We start from the raw sequence: 19,493 nt of genomic DNA, 5'->3' as shown, positions 1-19,493 counted from the left end.
AATCGCGTAGGGAGAACTGCGATCCAGCGCTGCATCCGGGACGGCAATGCCTACGGTCCCGTTTTCATGACAGGATGCCGATAAGGACAGGGCGCCGGTCATTGTGCCCCTAAAGCTCAAGTCATGAGGTAACGAGGGCGATCGGATCGGCTGTGTGAGTAGCAGCCACGAAACCGCATAAATACGGAGGAAGGGATGAGATGGCGAGTAAATCACAGATACAAAGACGAGACGTCCCGGCCGGACACGGGCACCACTGTGCCCACTTGGCTCCGGTGAATCACAGCTCCCCTCGACAACCCCGACATTAATAGGATGCTTATACAACAAAAGTATCCAAGCGAATGGAGCAAAGTTCGTGGCTGTCGAACGGCTGTGGGATTGCATGCAGGCACTCTTGACAGCCAACGAGCCGTCTTCGAACTTCGTACCCGCGGAAACTCTTGGCTGACACCAAATTCATCCTCCGTCAATGAGCATTCCCTGCCGCCCCCTTCCAGAGATTTTTCACGAGGCAGCGTTTGGTCTAGAAAACGGGAAGCATTTGTCACTTGCAGCGTTTTGCCAATTGACTACTCTACAGTCGATTGGCTCTGAGATCAACTAGCAACTTCACGCTTCGTCTAGATCCAAATTGTCCTCAAGAAGTGAAAAATGTGTCCATGTTATTATAGAATTCTATATCTAGGGCTTGACAACAGCACCAAGGAGACCCTTCCCGGTTGTCGCAGCTGCACACCTCGAAGCAGCGCACTGAGTGTGCGGGATACGTGTATCGCAAGACAGCTACACGATCCGGATGCATCTTTCCAGTAGCTATAGGTGACAAAAACACGGGTGTCTACTATTGTTTGTTAGATTCCCGAAGTTCAGAGACCGAACTTGCACACGACAGTGAGTACTATTGCCCGTTGTGGCTCTGTGCCTCGTTTCGAATTAGAACGTCCCGACACTGGTGTCGTAGTCTCAGCTTGGCAGCAGCGTTATCCCCGTTCCATCTGGTTGCTGCTCCCGTATATGCAGGGTGATTACCGCATCGATTCACGGACCACAAGGCGGCAGCAGCACTGCAGTGGCTCTGTAATGCCGAATACAGATGCTGAAGATGTAGTATCAAAGACGGAGATCGAGCAGATCGGCTCGTTGGCCTTGAAGAATGCTACACAACACGGGAACCATATCTGATGTTGTGCGCCCACGTCCAAGAAAGATCGTTACCTGGCGTCTTTTATGGCTTCATCCATATGCTGAACAGATATGGATGAGGGAGGGGAGACATAGTTTCAAAATTGCTGGCGACTGACCATCGTTGTGAGGAAGAACAGAAGAAACAGGATTACCATTATGACAGTGGCAAAAAGAGCGACTGAGCGTTTGTCATCTTGTAGCCTGTAGTGTGCCTCGCTGCACACCATCGCATCATTGCCGCGCTCGAGTCCATACCTGTCTTCTTCTGACTGAAGGCACGAAAGCTCTTCCGCTAAGCGTGCAACGTCCGCAGAGTCCAGGGCGGTGAGGTTACTGGCAGAACCCTGCATGGTCTCTATTCTGTGCAACTCAAAACTCCTCACTCTGCCTATGCTTACTGCAGAAGCGTTTGCAATTTGCTCTTTCAGTTCCGCTACGCGTTGCACCCTCATGTCGTGAACCCACTTGGGCACGTGGCTGAGGGCGAGCGCAGGGCGCGCAAACGTAAGAAAGACAGCCGCTGCGAAGGCTGCATAAAGTAGAGGTCTCATCCTAGAGTTACCTAATCAGAACAAAGGAAACGGGGACAAGCGGTCTTCAGCTAATTTAGAAGTAAACGCCGTGTCAACGGAGGGATTTTGACGCGTGGCTGCGTGTACGTACAGTACAGTGCTGGCATCTCGCTTGCTTTTTAACAGCTGTGCCACCACTGCGAGGGAAAAACATTGCCTCCGATGTAGCTGTCTGAGCAGAGTAACGACGTCTACAATGGCTGTCGCTTACGCACTAAAGTACTTTTGGATTGTCGCCATGGCGGCCTGCACAGGCGCAGTTGCCGGCGGGAACAGCATGAAGACGAGGGAAGGGCAAAACAGTCAGGTATGGATTCACCTTGTTCGGTCGCATGTTGTAGCAGTTAAAAACCCATGGCAGTTCCTTGGTGACTTACAAAGCACAGCCGCTCAGATAAGCAGGCCCCTACCTGGTTTGGTAAGCTGTGCATTTCTCTGTCGATGCGGTACTTCTACACAAGGACGGTCCTCAGACTCTTGAGGTGCAACCTGACGACGACTATGAAGATGATGGTGAGAGTTGCTGTAATAGCTCACGCCTGCTATACACACAGCTCACTACAATCACAGGCATCATGTTTTCTGATGAGCTGGGTACGTCGTACGAGGGCGCACTGGGCTCCATGACAAGTCTGCACCCGGAGGTATGGTTGAGCTAGGAAGCAGGAGGGGAAATGCATTCACTATCTGACACTTTTTTAGGAGATGACGGCCGTCGAAGTAAGCGGCCTTCCTTCTACACCTACTCAGCGTTGTGGAGGCACTACGCACATGCAGGACAATATCTTCGTTCCACAAGAACTACCAAGTTCCAACGAGGTGAGGTATCTTGATACAGAATGATATCCTGAAAGAGACCGGGCCACCGGCAGGAATTCTCGCCCCATTCTCTGAGGTTTCTGGGGCGCAATTTGCAAGATTAGTGGAGGCACATGTATCACCACAAGCGTGTTGGTTGCATGATTGGATTTACTGTGTATTACATCCATGCAGTATCTGTCAGAAGCAATCACGCCGTGTTGCTTGGTAGATACAGAAGCGGACGGGCGTACACCCTTGTTAATTCCAGAATGGACTTGGGCATTCCAGTGCCGTCAATACATCCGCCCGGCAAGTTTGGATTAGCCGAGCCGACGATTCTGAGCACGAGTCTCTTCATGCGTGTGTACCCCGGCTCAAGTTCTAGTCGATTATTACACGTATCACGTATAGGAACAATTAGCTTCCGCGAGACGCTTCTCTGTTTCTGGCGTTCTCGCCTGAGACACGAGCTGCCGAGCTATTCTGTTAGCCTCCGTCATCTAGAGCCACAAAAATTCCCCTATTATCAGCACTTTACGGCGTGCGCTCCTCCGACGAATCGGCGCGCCATACAGAAGAATGACAATAATCAAGCGATGTGTTGCAACCCGTTTGGGAGTCACGTGAGACTGAGCAACAGTGTTCAGCATATACGCTGGGGCAGCTAATCCATATGGTGATAAACGCCAAAATAATGTCAAGGAATCAAAGGCCTTTCTCCGATCCGCTCCGAAGTGCGTGCACGCTTGCTCGTAACCACGCGTACCAAGGACGCGGCGCCACAAAGCCTTTCACCGAATTTCAAACGAGATAAAAGGAGCTCACTCGTAAATTGCCACTGTACTGACAGATCAAAGAAAAACGACTTCCGGCCGGCAACCAAACTTCGCACCAAAGCGCGACCTGCGTATACCGTGACACAACTGACAGTTTGCGCTCAACACTACAACTGGCTAGTCAATCGGCTGACAAAACATGACGCCTCTTTACATTGGGACTGAATGCGACTGGAAGAGAAACGACACACTGTAGACTGCAGTAGAATCATCAACACACTGTGCACATGAAGGTTTGCCAGTCGGTCCGAGCAAGATTAGATATCACTGTCAAAAATGGAAGTGAGGGATGATGGGGCGACGCGGTATACCCACACGTTTCCTTCACGTCGGTCCAGCCGAGAAGTTCTTTGACGCGCTCGCTTCCGTGTGACAACCAGCTCCCTGTAAGACTCGCAAGCGTTCAACGGATATTACAGCTCGGCAAATCATCGACTGGCGCATCATCCACTTCCCCATGCGCCTGGCATCGGGCAATAACCTACACGAGCCTGTGAGCCTTTGAAGCGAGAAAACACGCAGTCCATACTTGGCACGTTACTGAACCATGATAAGATATCCGCTACTCCGCAGCGTCACGTCACCAGCAATGAGGTGGCAGCTTACCGTATGTCTTCGATTATCTCTCTGTTCAGGGGCCAGTACGAATGCCTCATCGAATGGACATTGTGTCCAAGCCATGTCATGTCAATGACGTCCAGATCTGAGATGCACATCACATCACAGTCTCTTCTTCCCATGACAGAAAATTCCGAGAGACAGAAAAGGGACGATACGCGAGCAAGCACCCTTGAGCGGAACCAATGCAACGCACATGATCCCGCTGTCTGAACAGTCTCGTCGGCATCAAGGGTGCAAGAGGCGCTTACCCAGCCATTCTCTACTATCGGACTTGAGGTACTCCGGCTCATATCCTTGGAAGCACGCCATAGTTCCTGCGTATGCAGGCGGAAGCTTTGGATTTACGCCTTGATCGGTGCCATCATCCGTAGGCCTAGTGTAAAGGCCGAAAACGCTTCGCCCCAACGCCTGCCTTCCACTGAACAGCTCTGACCACCACAACGCCTGTGGGCAGACAAAAACGACACAAACCCCCCGTATACACGGCGCCAAATTTCGAAGTGTAAAGTACGAAGACAACAACGCACCCTCCCACGAGCTGCAGTCGGCCCTTTCGCGACGGCGTCGTGCCCCAGATTTTTTGAGATGTGCTGACGGAGGACGCCCTCCGGAGACGTGCAATAGTATGGTGTCCCTTCAAACAACATGCATCCACGTGAATCCACATGCAAACAAACATACACAGAAGCGTACAGATCTCTTGGTGACACCAGAAGATGTTTGTGTGGCTGCAGTGCGCGGCTGCTACCTCACGCTAACGCGTAATATCGGTCAACATTCAAATGGGAAACGATCCCTGTGAACATGTCATCATTCCCTCATCCTGGGGCTTTTCACGGCACACTGAACTTGCTGACTGCGGCAGCATCAACCGGGCCGGTGCCGACGAGAATCGAATGGCTTCGGCGAAGACAGTTGCAGAGACTCACTCCGTCATGAGCGTCGCAGAATATTGATATATTGCTGCAAAACTGTCGCAGGAAGGAGTATTCCTGTAGACGCGAACAAGAAAATGGGACACACTGGTCGCTCTTGAGCAGCCTGGAATCGACTCTCTCGTTCCAATAAGGAAGCTAGTTTCACCGATTCCCTTGACCTCCAGAAAGTCGCCCTGCCCCGGTGCGGTAGATCGTATCGATATCTTATGTGCCCCAGCAGCTGAACAGAAGACAGGGGACCATCCAGAGTGTACAGAGTAGTGTTTTACACACACCAATTTCAACCTTGCTATCACGCTGTATCTTACGCTCATGACGAAGTCATCCAAAAAGAATTCCGGGTTCAGGAAGATCAGGGTGACCAAGTGCATTCGATCTTGCGGCGCTGCCATGATATGGTCATTGCTTTCCATATCTATGGACCTGGTAAAAATGCTGCAAAGTCACAAGCACACCCAGCAAAACACGAAACTCCACGAGAGAAGATTTGATGGGAATTGAATAAGCATGTCGGGATGCTCCACGTGTGTGGTGATGCGTCGAACAAATGACCACCAACACTGCGTTGTCCCCGCCGGCAGCCGCTGCATGCGACGAGCGCTGTCGACTTACTCATCCGCAAATTTCCGTAGACTGTTCATGAGAAGACGCGACCCCAGGCTGTGCGCCATGATGTGGACCTGCCGGATTCCTGCGGTGGGGGCACAGACAATCCACAAAGATCTGGCGTTACCTCCTGACGGTTGAGACGGGTAATGGAAACGGCTGCTCCGTGCCAGTTGAATACGCAGTACCCAGCTAGATCCGACTACGCGCATCAAAGATCCATCCATGTCACCTCGAGCCCGCCGAGAACGCTGATAGCCCGCCACATAAAACGCCAAAAACGAGCAGTTCTCCTCACCATTATCTCGCAGAGAGGTAATGAATTCGAGGAAACATTCCTGGATTTTTGCGTTGTTCGCATTCTCGCGGGCTTCAAAAAACTCGGTGAACTTGCTCCCCGCTGGCCACGTGAAGAGGAAGGGCTTGATGTAGCTGGGAAAGTTTCCGAACGAAAGCATTTGCGCCATAATCTGGAGGGACTGCACGTGGTTGGTGTTGTAACCGTGGATAAAGATGAGGGCCTCGGGAACCCCAACGACCTCCGCTCGCCGCCATCCGTCGATCTGCAGCTCGGGCGCGCTCTGCAGAGAAAGTTAATCGAGGCATTCCACAATCGCTGTGGGTTGTTCATGCAATCGATACCGCCACCTTGCTCAATGCATGTTTGAAACTAAGACCCGCAGGCCAGCGGCGCCTTGTGCCGGGTCCCAGAAGAAGGCGAAAGAAATACCCCGACGCGGGCGAAAGCATCAGCGACTGTGTCCTGCAGCCCCCCCCTCCCCCTTCGACCCTTTGGAATGTGGCATCTACTCGCGCACGAAGCCGGTGGTGATGTGCACTCTTGGAGTGGACCGTGAAAACTGCTCAAGGCAAGCTAGCCGCGTCTGGCGGGCACACAAGACTCACGTTGATCCACGAAAAGGCCTTCATGGGGTCCTCATCCGGGGCGAGAGGGTCATTCGGAGTCCACGAGGGAGCGCTCATGAGCGGCGACGGCTGCATGCCCAGCTGCTCACCGAGGCGTCCCCGCCCGCCTCCTCGCCCTTTTCTCCGGCTTGACTTGTCGACAATTCGCACGACGAGACTCTTGGACTCGCCGTCGTAAGTTCGACGCCGAATCTTGGGTCTCCCGTAGAAGAAATCCCCGACAATCGTGTTGCGGGAGGCTGCTGTTTTGCCGCCCCTTCGCTTCATCATCTTCTCCGGGCCGTGCAGAGCAAGGCCGAACCTGAAGGCATGCCAGCAGCAGCAGCAGTGCCAGCAAAACAGATGAGAAGGCTTTCTCCGCCCGCACGCGTGTCACCGGGAAGCTGGATGAATCGAACTCCTCAGGCTTTGCTGTCGGGCAGCGGAGAACTAAGAGGCCTCTCTCTCACCGTGAATCAACCGCCGACTCATCTGGGGTTTCACGAACCTGCAAACCCCAACCCTGTAGAAGCGTAGCGAGGAGGCACTCCCTCTGTCGGGCGAAGGCCCAGAAAAGAATGTCTGCGAATCGGGGAGCAGAGCAAGTCGTTCTCTCAGAGGGTAGAAACTGCCTGAAAAAGACATCTCAAGCTCAGGTTTTCCGCGACCCAGTACACCCTACCTCTGATGCAGACGTCGAGCTCGAAGCTGTGATTCGGACATTTGCCTTTCCTTTTGCCGGTCAAGGCGCTCCCTCGTATCTGAGTGAAATCCCTCGTCTTCTTCTCTCTGGCATTCCCGCGCTGGAGCAGCCGGAGTCGATCCAATATGACGCACTCTGTCAGTCTGCGCCTCAGTCGGGCGAGCATGCCCCTTCTCCAGAGGAAGCAGAGCGGACTCAGGCACCCAGCCCCCAATGTACAGGCCTGAAAAAGAAAGGAAATCCAGACTCAGCAAACTCACTAAAGACCCGTTTTGACCTCGGCGCCAACTGAAACCTAGAATCTCCGTTTGATGCTAGCTGCTGGTTCCACAGCCAAAAACTCTACTACCCACTTCTGTTTGAATTCGGCAGGCACCGGTAAGTGTTCAACAATCACATTTGCATCATTATTCCCTCTCCTCAGAGTTATCCGGTCTGACTGAACACCAACCTCATGCGAAACTCCCCCCCGCCTTGTCGGGGAAACGGATCTCAACATGATGAGTGTGACGTCTTCTTAACATCTCAGCTAATATTATATCCCCTGGGGCGCTTCCAGACGCAGGATGCAGCCTTCACAAAATGCGACATGGACGCCCCAGAGGCCTGAGAGGCGCCATTGATCAGTTGTCGCGGATTTGCCCAGGACTTTGCTCTCCAATCACACAACTCGCGCGACTCTCTTTGCCTCATCTCTGTTTTCGAGAACGCTCTAGCTTCCTGACCGGTGCTTACCTCGCTCCGGGTCGACTGTAATGTGAACCTCCGTTGTGAACAGCAAACCGAAGTTCGGAAGCTGCAGAGAGCGCACCGGAAAAACGATTGAACGATTCGACGTGAGACCTCGGGGAACCCGCCACCCCGCCGTTCTACACGGCGCCATGGTCGCCTTGGCGGTTGCTACGCCACGAAACGAAATCAATCGCCAAGTCACACTTGCAAAACAGGTTCTCGATGCAGAAGGGAACTTGAGCAAAAACCCCCACATGCAAAACATACAAATACAGCCACGCACCTGGTTTCCCGTTCCACCCTTCACTTTTCCATTCACCTCGAAAAGCCGGACGGCGGGGTCTCCCACTCTCAAATTCAAACACCGTTAAGTTCAACGGGTGTGCCTATACATCTTGGGTTGACGATGTCTGTCCTACGTTGTCTGTTTAATCTTCTTACACGCGGCTTTCGGTTTGACTGAATGCTTGCCCAGTTACCCTTCAGCTGTCGGAGACAAAGAACGGTGCAATCATCTCAAAACTCACGTGGGGAACCATCCTGCTGAGGCACAGGCGTTGACACGCTTTCAAGAAGGCCGCACGGGACTCGCTATCCACGCGGTCCGACCGTCTTTTGAACAGCATCTGGGCGCGCAGCATGACCGATCCTCTCAGTTTGGGCACCTTGTCGCCTGCATCCAAAAGAACGCAAAGCACAGCAGCGGCATCAAACGCAATTCGGAGCTGCATGGCGTACACGACTCACCGCTAGTCACCTTCTCTCTCGACGGCGCCTCGTAGAACTGCCGCTCTCCTTGCATACTCTTCCCGTGCAGCGTCTCCAGCAGCCTCGATTTGTGTCGCCAATTGAACTGCTGCGCTCATCTTGTGGCAGTTCTGGAGGGTACGGGCCCTTAAACTCACCGTCTTCGCTGTCGCGACCCCCGAGGTCTCCATAGTCCCGCGAAGGGAGACGGTAGTTGGCGGATTCCTCACAGGACATGTCAGGTCTGCGAACCGTATCACGCACACGCACGGCTAATCATCCGCAGCGATGGAGAGAGGCCAGGTCTCTCAACGGGCATCCAGACGCGGAACGAGCGCCCTACCACCGAAACGGAAACAGATGGGTACCGCGGAAGCGTGGCGTTCAGAAGGGGAGGATAGACAGGAAGGCGCTAGCAGGCCCGCTGTCGAGTTCCTGAGAGGGCGGAGAGGCCTGTCGTGAAACAGAACTCCCCGGGCCCCGCCCGGGGGCAGTCAACAAGGCAAGCAGACGGTCTGCTGACGCCGGTGGCGGCACGAAGGCAAGCTTGGCACGAAGTCACACATGAATTACTGTGCCTCACTGTGCGAGCAACAACACGTAGTCATTGCGAGGCTCAGTCGCGCGGGCGCGGACAACGGACAGGCGATATATCTCCCGGGCGAGCCTCGTCACAGGGCTGCGCGCACGAACCTGGCTGCCGCCGCGGGAGCCGAGTCTGGCAAGTAGGTGAAGTGGGAGAGTCGGCCCAGAGTTGCGCCGCCGGTTTCGTGCACCATCAGGTCGTTGAGGCCGCGGGATGACCACTTTGTGAAGGCCTTGTCGTGGTCTCGCGCCTTCAACGGGTAGAGCGTTACGCGAGGGAAGGTGCGGAAGAACGCGCCGCTCACACAGCACTCGGCATCCCCGATTCCTGCGGGGCGCAACACGCGACACCAAAGAAGACACTTCAGCGCAGGCGGCTCCACAGAAGACGAAGAAGAAGCTAGTCTCCGCGTTTCTCGAAAGACAGAGAGGTGCTCTCCAGAGGAAGGAAGATGGGCTGCCGCGTGCAGGCTGCTGAATAGGCGTGCGTCGAAGCTGCAGTTGGTTGAAGCATCCCCCCGCGGGGGACGCGCGAACATGCCAACACGTACCGACTTGGATGTCGGGGCGAAGCGGCCCCTTGGTGATTTTGCACCATCCGATGCGGATGCACATGAAACCCGAACCTGTTCCGAACTCGCGACTCTTGAAAGGCCCTACAGGAACACCTGCGAAGGCAGGTGCCAACGAAAGAGGACACACGGACGTCGCTGCCGGGGAAACCGGCAGTTCAAGGAAACCGATGCCCGCAGACGCGCCCTGCCCACACACAGCCTCAGAGCTGCCAATCACGGCGGCGCTAGGTAGTGGTTACGCTTCGACGGCGCGGGCACGCAAAGGCACACTCCACGCACTCCGCCTCCCCATCACCGCGGATCGGGTGTGACTCGCCGATGCACAGAAACCCATACAGCCAGCGAAGCACGACGAAACGACAGTCGCGGCGGCCGCGGGGGCCCGGCGCTCGAAGCCGCAGCAGTGCAAGGGGTCCAGCGTGTCACGAGGGAACCAGGGGGCACACTCGTCACAAGGGCACAGTTCGTGGAGGCGGGGGGGGGGGACACAGGACTCTCCGGACGCTCGCAGAAACCTACCGTGGTCCCAGTAGCCGACGATGGACTCCCCGTGGTACGCCTCCGAGCGCCAGCGGCCAAAGCCGTGGGGCACGCCCCGCTCGTCGACTTGACCAACGTAGAAGACGACAGAGACGGAGGGCTTGAGACTCTTTGGCAGGAATTTCGCCGGCATCAAACACGCCACCTGGTTGCGCAGCCACTCCTTGAACGAGAAGCCGTGGATCTCAATGTACTCGCCGTCTGCGTTCACAACGCGGTTCTCCACCAGCGCGTCTGAGGACAAACTCACATTCAGCGCCCGCGAGAAAATAGACAACGGCCCGGCCCGCCTCTCTGTCTTCCACAGTGTGAGGGCTTTACGCGTCGAGCTCCCCGGGGCCGTCGCCCTGAGCAGCAGCCCGGCGGCGGCATCAGACAAGCGCGACCACGCTGCTCCATCCGCAGGGCTTGTTATTCCTGCCTCCACACAATGCTGGTCCGAACTCTCGAGCGCGAGATAGTTTCACGCGTGCGCCTTGCTAAACTACACGTCTGTGAAGCCCGCAGCCCCCAAGTATCAACGCAGCAGACTCGTAGGCTCCATCTTTGCACATGCACACAGAACAGAGGCAAAATCTTGGCGCACATCAATGAAGAGGTCCGTGCCAACATGTGCGCGCGCTTACACACCACACGCCGGCAAAAGGTAAATAGGCGGTACAAAAACCGGCGAATACGGAAAGTTTACTCTTGCAGCTCGGCGCAGGGACCTACTGTTTTGCGATGACTTTTCACTGTTCAGTGCCTTTTCGATGGGTTGAGGAATTTGAAGCTGGATTTTCTGCTTCTTTACAATGTACCACTGGTTGACAGAGTGGTGCTGGAACCATAAGGCGTGCAGTCTGGCCCAGATCAAGCAGTTGAGCATACTGCAGATGAACATGAGGAGCTGCAGCTGAGTAAAAATGCCGTTGAAAAGCACCATTCCGTTCAGGCGGAGGGGTTCAATATACAAAGCGGTCGCGCAGAGAATATCGCCGCGGACAGATTCTCGAATTTGAATTGCAGGAGCCGTGATGAGGAGAATGGCACACGCCACCTTGGACAGTCGAACTGACCACTGGAGCATGAGAGGCCCCCCATATTTGAGCGCCAGAATGGTGGTCAAAATGAGCGAGCTGAAAAAGTAAATGCAGAGCTTTCCGACTGTCGTCTTGGCGTCGATGAAGTTTCGGGCGTATGAGTTGGTTTCTTCATCGATGCGGCAAGTCATCAGCGCGACAGTCACGACGAGGAACTGGCATCCCAGCATCCACCCTATGCACGAGCCTACACTGGTCGTGCCGAAGACACCGTGGTGCCTTCGAACGAATTCTCTGAACTTCATGTACGTCAGAGTCTCCTCGAAAGTGCCCAGAGGCTGCTTTATGTTTTGGATTGCACACAGTTGATCGATGCTATTAATCGCATCGCTGCTCGCGCTGCTGCCGTCCTTCTCTGATTCGTCGTCCGCCAGCAGGATCTCTCCTGCAGCGGTTGTTCCCTCCCCACCGGCTGGAAGGGTCACGCTCTTCGAGTGCGTCGGTTGCTCGGCGCTGCGCCGCGGGTCGAGCTTGCTCCTGGACTGCTCCCACGTGCCGTTCCCGGACGGTTCCCGTTCGCTGACTTGCGACGATTGGTCCTCGGTGTCGTCCCCGGCTCCGGGCTGCGGCGACGCCGCTCGAACCAGCGCCGGGCTTGCTGCTGGAATCGTGGGCGCAGCCGGCACACTTTCCCGCGGCGAAGGAGGCCTCTCCTTCGCAGGTCCTCCAGGGAGACTCGACTGGTGCGCGTAGGTGGAAGGCACAGCGCCGGGGACTTCAGACATGAACGCTCGACTGGGGCTGCCTCGAACGTTTAGCTGAGACGCAGCGCCGTTTGCCGTGGGGGGCAGCCCAGGCGAGTCTTGCCCTTTGGAGACAAAGTGTGCGGAACGCGGAGGCATCCGCTGCGACGATATGCGCACTCCTGCTCCCCCGCCGCTCGCGTCAGCCACTTTCGCAGACGTCGTCTCCGGGGAGACGCCGCCGCCGGGCTGCGTGCCGCTCTCCGACTCTGGAGACGAGGTTTGCTGACCTTGAGAAGACGGCTCCGCTTGGACGGGAATAAGGACCGAGTCGCCTCCCGAGTTAGGCGCGTCTGGGTAGGAAGAAGGCACGACCTCTTGATCCAGGGCGCCGCTCGTCGCCGCGGCTAACGAAGCACGCGGAGACAAAGTCGACGAGAAGACGGGCACCGAGACGAAACCCCTCTTTCCTGGACGCCGACATTGGCTCGCATGCCTTGCAGACACACGACGACGAAGCTTTTTCAGCCCACATGCAGTCAACTGATCGGTACAAGAGGAATCGTCGCTCCCTCTCTCGGTATCGGCGCCGGACGACTCGACGATGGATGCTTCACATTCCGAGGAGTGAGACAGACCGATCTCCTCAGTCAGCGCCTCACTCTCTCCGCCCCCCCACCCTCGATTCCTACGCCCCAGCTCAACCTGAACTCCAAGTAACCGATGGTTTGCCATGGTCGTGGTGATCACGCGAGGGAGATCGGAACCAAAGAAGAGACGCGCAAGAAAAACTTGCTGCGGAAATTGCGTCAGGAATCCATGGAATCCGAAACCCACATATCAGTGGGTTCAGTGAAGGCGTGACTCTCTGATGAGCATGTTCGCAATCGCCGACGCGCGCCAGGCCCCGACTCACCGTCGTAAGATTCTTTAGCGCCGACTCACATTCACGAATTTGAATGTGTACCCGTATATGCAGTCATCGCAGCCTAGCACGGCCGATGCTCTGACTGCACGGGCGTTCAATCGCGAGGATACAAAGCGTAGGCTTACTCGACTTGACCAATAGACAGGCGCATCTAGCGTGTATACGGAGGAGCGGGGCAAATCGTAGGAGTGAACACATTATCCTGACAGGGACACATCTACGCATGTAGGCAGTAATGAATCGATACTGCAACCACAGGAAAATGTAGCGAAACACTGCATTTGTTACAGGTCCGATAGACAGGCTAAGCTTCGACGAGACTAGGAAGTGGCAGCGTCTGCCGCTCAGATGTGCCGCTGTATCTCCGCGGCTTTCCCCCCCATCAGGATTCCGGTGCAAGGAAAAAGCGGGTGATCTCTCCCCCGAAATCTTTCGAAACAATAATACTCGAAGGACGGTGGCTCCGTCTACACGGTTTTTAGTTGAAACTTGTCGGTGGAAAAGCCCGCAGAGAAAAAGGCACAAAACGGCAGGAGGAAAAATCACGGCGGAACGCCGCGCGCCGGTTCGCGACCTGCAACTCCACGGGCCCGCAGGAAGACGAGCTGTCGAGAGTGGAGGAGGAGAGGAAGCACCAGATTCTGATTGGTGAGAGTCATGAGAATGTATCACTGGGCAACTGAAACCCGCTGAAACACGGAAATAGCGCGTCAGTTTTCGCGTGTTCTCTCGGTAGGAGTTTTCCTCGGCAGATGACGAGTGCGTCTCTCTACAGGAGATGGGACCTGGGCCCGCGTGACGGCTGGATAGTCCCTCTCGATTGAAGGGTAAGACGAAATTTTCCCTTTTACGGCAGAACAAAGCGTATCTTGTGAGAAGTACGACTATGGAATACAGGGCGATCGCAGAAGCCGCATGCTTTTCTGCCTGCGAAATCCCGGCCGAGTTGGTTTCGCGTGATGCCCCTGAAGAGCTGGTATGTTAGTAGCTACTCGCCCCCCGCAAACCCTGAAGAGTTCCGTAGGAAGCGCGGTTCGTAAACCCAGTCTGCTTCTCTCATTTGCGAGTGTTCAAAATCCGTAATGCCGAGCATCTCTGTTGTGACCGCGCGGCAGGGAGCTAGGCACGGGGCCTCTATTGAATATGCGTGTAGTGTAACCAGCCGCAGGGGCAGATGAGTGCTGTTTTTGATCCACGGCTTTGCAAACCCTTTCGGTAAGGTGCCCATCGCTCAGCAACTCGCCGGTAGGTGAATAGCAGTAACGCATACATTGTGTGCAAGGGGGCGTTGAAAACGAGAATATTCGCCGGTGCAAGCAAACTGCTCGCGGCGCACGACAGACTAGCAGCAATGCTGTGTATGTAGTCACAAAATACACAAAGTAACGGAATGTGCATGGGTGAGTGGAATCCCTCTGTCGTGCATACACTGCTGATCCACCTGCATCCCTATTTCAATCGTACAATAGGAAAACATGATACAGAGTTGTGTATGTCATGTGTGCACGCAATACGTCGTAGTCTTTTGAGTTCCATTGGTGTGGCTCCGCACCGATAGTGGCTCTCTCAATTGTCGTGTGGACGTAACACAGAAACGAAGCCTGAGATGGTGATCTAGCGGTGAGTCATCGCATCAGTGGTATCGTTCACAGATACACTTTGCAGCGTTCAATGAAGGACCAGCTCTAGTGTTTCATTCGTGAGCTGCCAGTGTCTTCCACTTGGGACCTGCTTTTTTCTCACATGCTACAGTTGGCTTGCCATAGAACGCCACAGAAGTCAAAACAACTGAAATCTCGGAACAAGACGGGCCCACGCATCATAGGGATCCCCTAGTGCAAATTCAAAAGTTGTGCTAGAGGTGCGGGAAACTCCACGGCCGCGGCGGCGTTTTTCTCAAATCCGCGAATGCCAGTGTTGAAGGTGCACTATGCAGTGCTCTAGCTCGTGCAACGTCTCGTGTCTTGTGATGCAACGTAGTCCTCCAGCTGTGCGTGTAGCTGACTTGCTGCATCGCATGCGTCGGCGCAGTCGATTAGACGCAAAGGTAAACCTTGACATGTCCAAGAGCTACCCCTTCCCTCACACCCGAGGGTGGCAGAGATGACGGTAAGGAACAGGGTCTTCTAAAAGCGTCCTCTCAATGTTGCACTCGAACTAAATCCTCAGCGCCGTGCTACTGGGAGTCAGGAGTCACACTGGCGTTTGTATCGAACACGCCATGGTGTCCGCGTATTAGGACACGTATGTGAACTAGCGGCCGGGAGGCACTAGCATCCAGACCCCTCACCTTTTCTCAGGTGAGGCATAGACTCTATCGGCAGTTCTTCCATCGCTGGAGTATGTTACTGCCACAAACCAGGAGGTAGCTACAGGGGCCTGTGAGATATCGCAGATCACTTCAAACGGAGCTACCACTGCGCTGTGTGACAAACTGGAGCCTCGAGCGCTTCCATGATACTCGTTCGTGAAGACGACTGCGCTGAAAACCGTGGACTTTCGAACTACTCTACGTAGCGCCGGGCAGGTGATCAGCTGCCCTTGGCGGAAGAGTCGCGTCGGAAGACGCAGAATGGAACCGCATGCTGCGTGAGCCGCGAGAGCATAGTTTTTCTGGGTGAGAAAAAAATCTTTCTTGACTGTTTCCAACGCCAAGCAACTACACTCACTAGCACGGGCACTCGCCCAAACAGACATACAACTTGAAACTTTCCGTGCGTGGCTGCAAAGGTCTCTCCAGAGTAACGCTTGCTCTCGGGACAGATCAGGATGCATCCTGCTTCTGCTGCGCAGCCATGCGTCGTTTCTCTTCCAAACGCGCTTCTCTTTTCGCTATGGCGGCGCGTTTCTTCTCCTCCATCACCCGCAAGAAATCTTCCGACATGTCGCTTGCGGCCGGCGAGGTCGTCTGCAGGAACATTCACGCAGTCCAGCGCAGATGAGCCAAATCGTCTTCAATGGCCATGCGACAACCCAGCTTGCTCTTCCGCTGTCACGACACAGATCGGGTCCGCCCTCCCATCGTCGAGCATCCTGCGCGTGAAAGTGCACGCTCACCGGCACCAGAACCTACACACCCGAGCGGACGCGCGACCACAGCTTTTGAGCTGTGGTCGCGCGCCCTCATCACTTATCGGTCCCTCCATGCGCCTCACGTCCCTCTGTCGCCGGAACTAACGGGAGTGGATATAACACTGATGGAATCTGTCCACCCACGGGTGTGGTCTCAAGTGTATACACACGCGGGATAGCTTCTGAGGCTCATCATCACGGCCTCAGCGTGTTGGAAGAAGGCCGGAGTCGTGTTGCCGTTCCCTCTTCGGTTGTTCGTGATCTATCGCGGGCGACGCACAGGCGCAGTGCAGCCCGCTGGCCCCAGAAGGCGCCTGTTCCGCTCTCCATTCGCAGCACTCACGGCGGCAGCCTCCACACTGTGTTGTGCGTAGCCCGAGGCCTTTGGAAGGGTATGAGGTCTTACCTGCTTCGAGGGCGACGGTCCACCGCAGACCGTTGCCTCCGGTCTTCTGTTCTCTTCGTACTGACCCTCGTCGGCGTGTGGCGCTGGCCGGTCCACAGGCACATCCGCTGTCGCCAAAAGATACATTGCCACATTCACCGAGGTCTCAATACACACGTCGTCACTCGCTTTGATTTCAACACGGAAGCCTTCCGCGGGTTAGCAGCCCACACAACACGGAGCTATAGACGCGGGGATCTCACGAGGTACGTAGGGCATCGTAGAAACATTCCGGCCCATCGCAATTTTTCATCGAGAAGTATCGCATGGGGAAAGAGATTAGAGCGATTCTGTGGCGGTGTTTCCTCTAGGTATGTGACCAGACGCTCGGCACGAGCCCGTCCGACCTGCTACGCGTAGCGCGAACTTGAAGTGGTGCAGGCTGCCGAGGTGGCGTACCTTCTGCTTCCGGTAGGAATTCCTCCTCATCCTGGGAACGAGCAGAGTGCGAATTCGCCGAGGCGCCCTTTTCAGGGACGCTTGACGAGGGGAATCCTGCAGAGTCCTCCGCTTCGTCGTCTCTCATGACGCCTTCCATCGTCTGAGCGGTTTTATGTTGAAACACGCTGTGGGGAGGGTCAGGGCAACCGGCGTCGACCCAGCGTTGATAGCCCCCCGCTTTGTGTTTTTGAAGGAGCAGCGGCCGGTAGCCGATCCACGCAGGCGCCTTCCAGCTGAACTGGTCTAGGCGCTGCGCCATCCGATCCAGACTCTCGTTGAAGGGGTAGAAGTCTGACAGCTGATCTCCCATGGATTTGAGAAGGAGATTCAGATCCAGGCGAAGATCTCTGCAGCGCTTAGCGCGCAGACAGGCTAGCCGCTTCGACTTCAACTCCAGCTCGACGACCATCGCCTTCAACGAGGGCTCCCCAGGCGCGCCGCTTGCCGACCTGCCCGCGCCTGCGCTTTTTGCGCGTTTCTCCGCCAGCGCACGCTTCAACTCCTTGACTTCCTTTTGCAGCTCCGCGATCTGCCTGTTGCGCGAAGCCCCGTGGTTCACGGTCGCGAACTTCCTCTCTTGGACACGCATGAAATTGAGGCGGCAGTACATGTCGAAGAACCCGTCTTTCTCCATCGGACCTGGATTACCGGGCTCACCGGCTGCGTAGAAGGTCTCGACGTTCATGGGGGGCTGCCGGCGCGGGACGCGCTTCGCCGCAGAGGCGGCAGCCACCAGGCCGTGTGATGGACTCGAGGGATCGGCGGTGTTGTCTCCATCCTCGTCGTCGAAAGACCCTGCCGAACAAAACGAGACATACAAACGGTAACAAATGTGTGGCGCACGCTACCGCCGGCACCGACGAAAATGGGCTCGTGGCGAACCGACCAGACTGCGGCGGACTCTCTGCTCTGACCCTTGCTTTTTTTACGTCGGGTAAGCAACCAGAGAAACGGCCGGTCGAGACTTCCCGAACTGCGTTGTATCAGGTGCCGTGGGCTGTCGAGGATAGAAAACTGGCGTGACTCTCCTCTGCACATCTTGTATGAAAGCTCGTTTAATCCAGCACCAGCAGGTGCTGCTGCGAGAACTCGGATCAGCACTCATGTGACTACGCAGTGTGTCCGCGCACGACCAGCGCGATGGAGTAGAATGCTATGCGGCTCGCCGGGGGCGAAGGACACTCTTGAAAGCGCAGAGATAAGCGTGCTTACAGCGTCGCCGCGAAGACTGCTCCGCGCGGCTGGGCGAACCATCTTCTTCTCCAGGAGCAGCGTGGCGTGGCGGGTCATCTTCCTCTTCAGGCAGGCCGCGTGACTGCGCCGGAGAAGTCAGCTCTTGTGTATCGCGGCAAGTAGGGTCCGAGTGCGTAGGACTGACGGATGCAGGGGAATCTGGGAAGCGTTTGTGACGCTCCACGGACGACGGCGGAGAATCCATTGCCGCGATTGTCGACAGTCTGAAGGCGTTTTTAGGGCAACAGGATGATACAGGGGATAATGGAAACACAGGAAAAGAGGGAAGCACGAAAACGGTGGACGAGAGCTCGAGCTCGAGCACGATACAAGACAACAAGCAGATGATTCGCGAGTGGTGGCGCTGGAGGTCACCGTGGACGTGCATCCGGCGACAATACAAAGTTCAATTTTGCGACACCATGGAGAGCTTTCCGGGGTTGGTCGTAAGCACGTCTAGAGAAACGCTGCAGCTCGTGGTAGGTCTTAGTTGGAACGATGTGTCGGTTAGCGAAATCCGTGGATTACGTCCAGCAGAACAAAGAGCGCGCGTGAGTTCCTGAGGACAGCAAACGCGTACCACACGGCCTTCCATCCCCACCTCTCGTAGACCTGCCACCATCGAAGTCGACGCGCAGTCATCCACCACAGCGGGTCTACACTGACACACGCCACATCACTCAAGCGGCTCACACGCCTCTCATTCGTACTCGCGTGTGTGTTTAGGCGATTCCGCGAGTCACCAGAACCATGAAGGCCGCATTTGCCTGCTGTTTCTGTGGCTGCGCGCGAATGGCTCGGCCGCTCGCGTGCATGCACACATGAGGACGACTTGCTGGAAACTGTCTTTTCGATGAAAGCTTACGGAGAAATCTGGGCTGCCCATAGAGCAATACCACTTGCCGTGTCTCCGCTGCTTCCTCGCAAAAAATGCGTGATGAGACAGTTAGAGCGTCTGAACTTCTTGCTGTGCGTGCAACGTGTCTAGTGTGAGTTCCGGGATTTTCTTTACTGCGCATGTACCAGAGTGCCGATACGAGGCCAGACCACGACACAGCGTTTTTATGATTCGACCTCAACGGGAAATGCTACTAATATTTTCAACGCCACTAGCGGTTCTCATCAGAGCTTCTGTGAGAGGCTCAACATCTTTCAGGGGTCGGTTCCAACTTCCGTCCTCCCTCGGCTCCGCGGTGAAGCGCCTTCCTCCTTAGCATATTCCAGCGACAACACCGATAGCGTCGGCTACGCGGCCAGAA

The 19,493-nt window shown here is 55.5% G+C and overlaps 4 protein-coding genes across 4 annotated transcripts; 1 reads left to right on the top strand and 3 right to left on the bottom strand.

The window, feature by feature from the left end:
- Positions 1–1,113: 1,113 nt before the first annotated feature.
- BESB_020220 (uncharacterized protein) lies at positions 1,114–1,739 on the bottom strand (the record flags this gene model as incomplete). Its single annotated transcript, XM_029360731.1, has 4 exons — positions 1,114–1,218; positions 1,305–1,389; positions 1,444–1,532; positions 1,587–1,739. The coding sequence occupies 4 exons, from the start codon at positions 1,737–1,739 to the stop codon at positions 1,114–1,116; spliced, it is 432 nt and encodes a 143-aa protein (XP_029216090.1).
- A 217-nt stretch (positions 1,740–1,956) lies between these two features.
- On the top strand, positions 1,957–2,419 carry BESB_020210 (uncharacterized protein; the record flags this gene model as incomplete). The annotated part of the gene is made up of 2 exons (XM_029360730.1): positions 1,957–2,067; positions 2,234–2,419. The coding sequence occupies 2 exons, from the start codon at positions 1,957–1,959 to the stop codon at positions 2,417–2,419; spliced, it is 297 nt and encodes a 98-aa protein (XP_029216089.1).
- Positions 2,420–3,654: 1,235 nt separating this feature from the next.
- BESB_020200 (uncharacterized protein) lies at positions 3,655–12,850 on the bottom strand (the record flags this gene model as incomplete). The annotated part of the gene is made up of 16 exons (XM_029360729.1): positions 3,655–3,781; positions 4,004–4,100; positions 4,267–4,462; positions 4,948–5,010; positions 5,265–5,391; positions 5,569–5,647; positions 5,861–6,143; positions 6,469–6,790; positions 7,151–7,394; positions 7,907–7,967; positions 8,431–8,576; positions 8,809–8,894; positions 9,344–9,563; positions 9,787–9,903; positions 10,330–10,584; positions 11,065–12,850. The coding sequence occupies 16 exons, from the start codon at positions 12,848–12,850 to the stop codon at positions 3,655–3,657; spliced, it is 4,209 nt and encodes a 1,402-aa protein (XP_029216088.1).
- A 2,957-nt stretch (positions 12,851–15,807) lies between these two features.
- Positions 15,808–18,439, bottom strand: BESB_020190 (uncharacterized protein; the record flags this gene model as incomplete). Its single annotated transcript, XM_029360728.1, has 4 exons — positions 15,808–15,951; positions 16,522–16,709; positions 16,960–17,796; positions 18,214–18,439. 4 exons carry the CDS (start codon positions 18,437–18,439, stop codon positions 15,808–15,810), a joined length of 1,395 nt encoding a protein of 464 aa, XP_029216087.1.
- Between the last annotated feature and the right edge of the window lie 1,054 nt (positions 18,440–19,493).

Source organism: Besnoitia besnoiti, chromosome XI (assembly GCF_002563875.1).
Source record: "Besnoitia besnoiti strain Bb-Ger1 chromosome XI, whole genome shotgun sequence".
Classification (NCBI taxonomy): Eukaryota; Apicomplexa; class Conoidasida; order Eucoccidiorida; family Sarcocystidae; genus Besnoitia; species Besnoitia besnoiti.
Note: the sequence above shows the minus strand (reverse complement) of the source record. Positions and strands in the feature narration are given on the sequence as shown.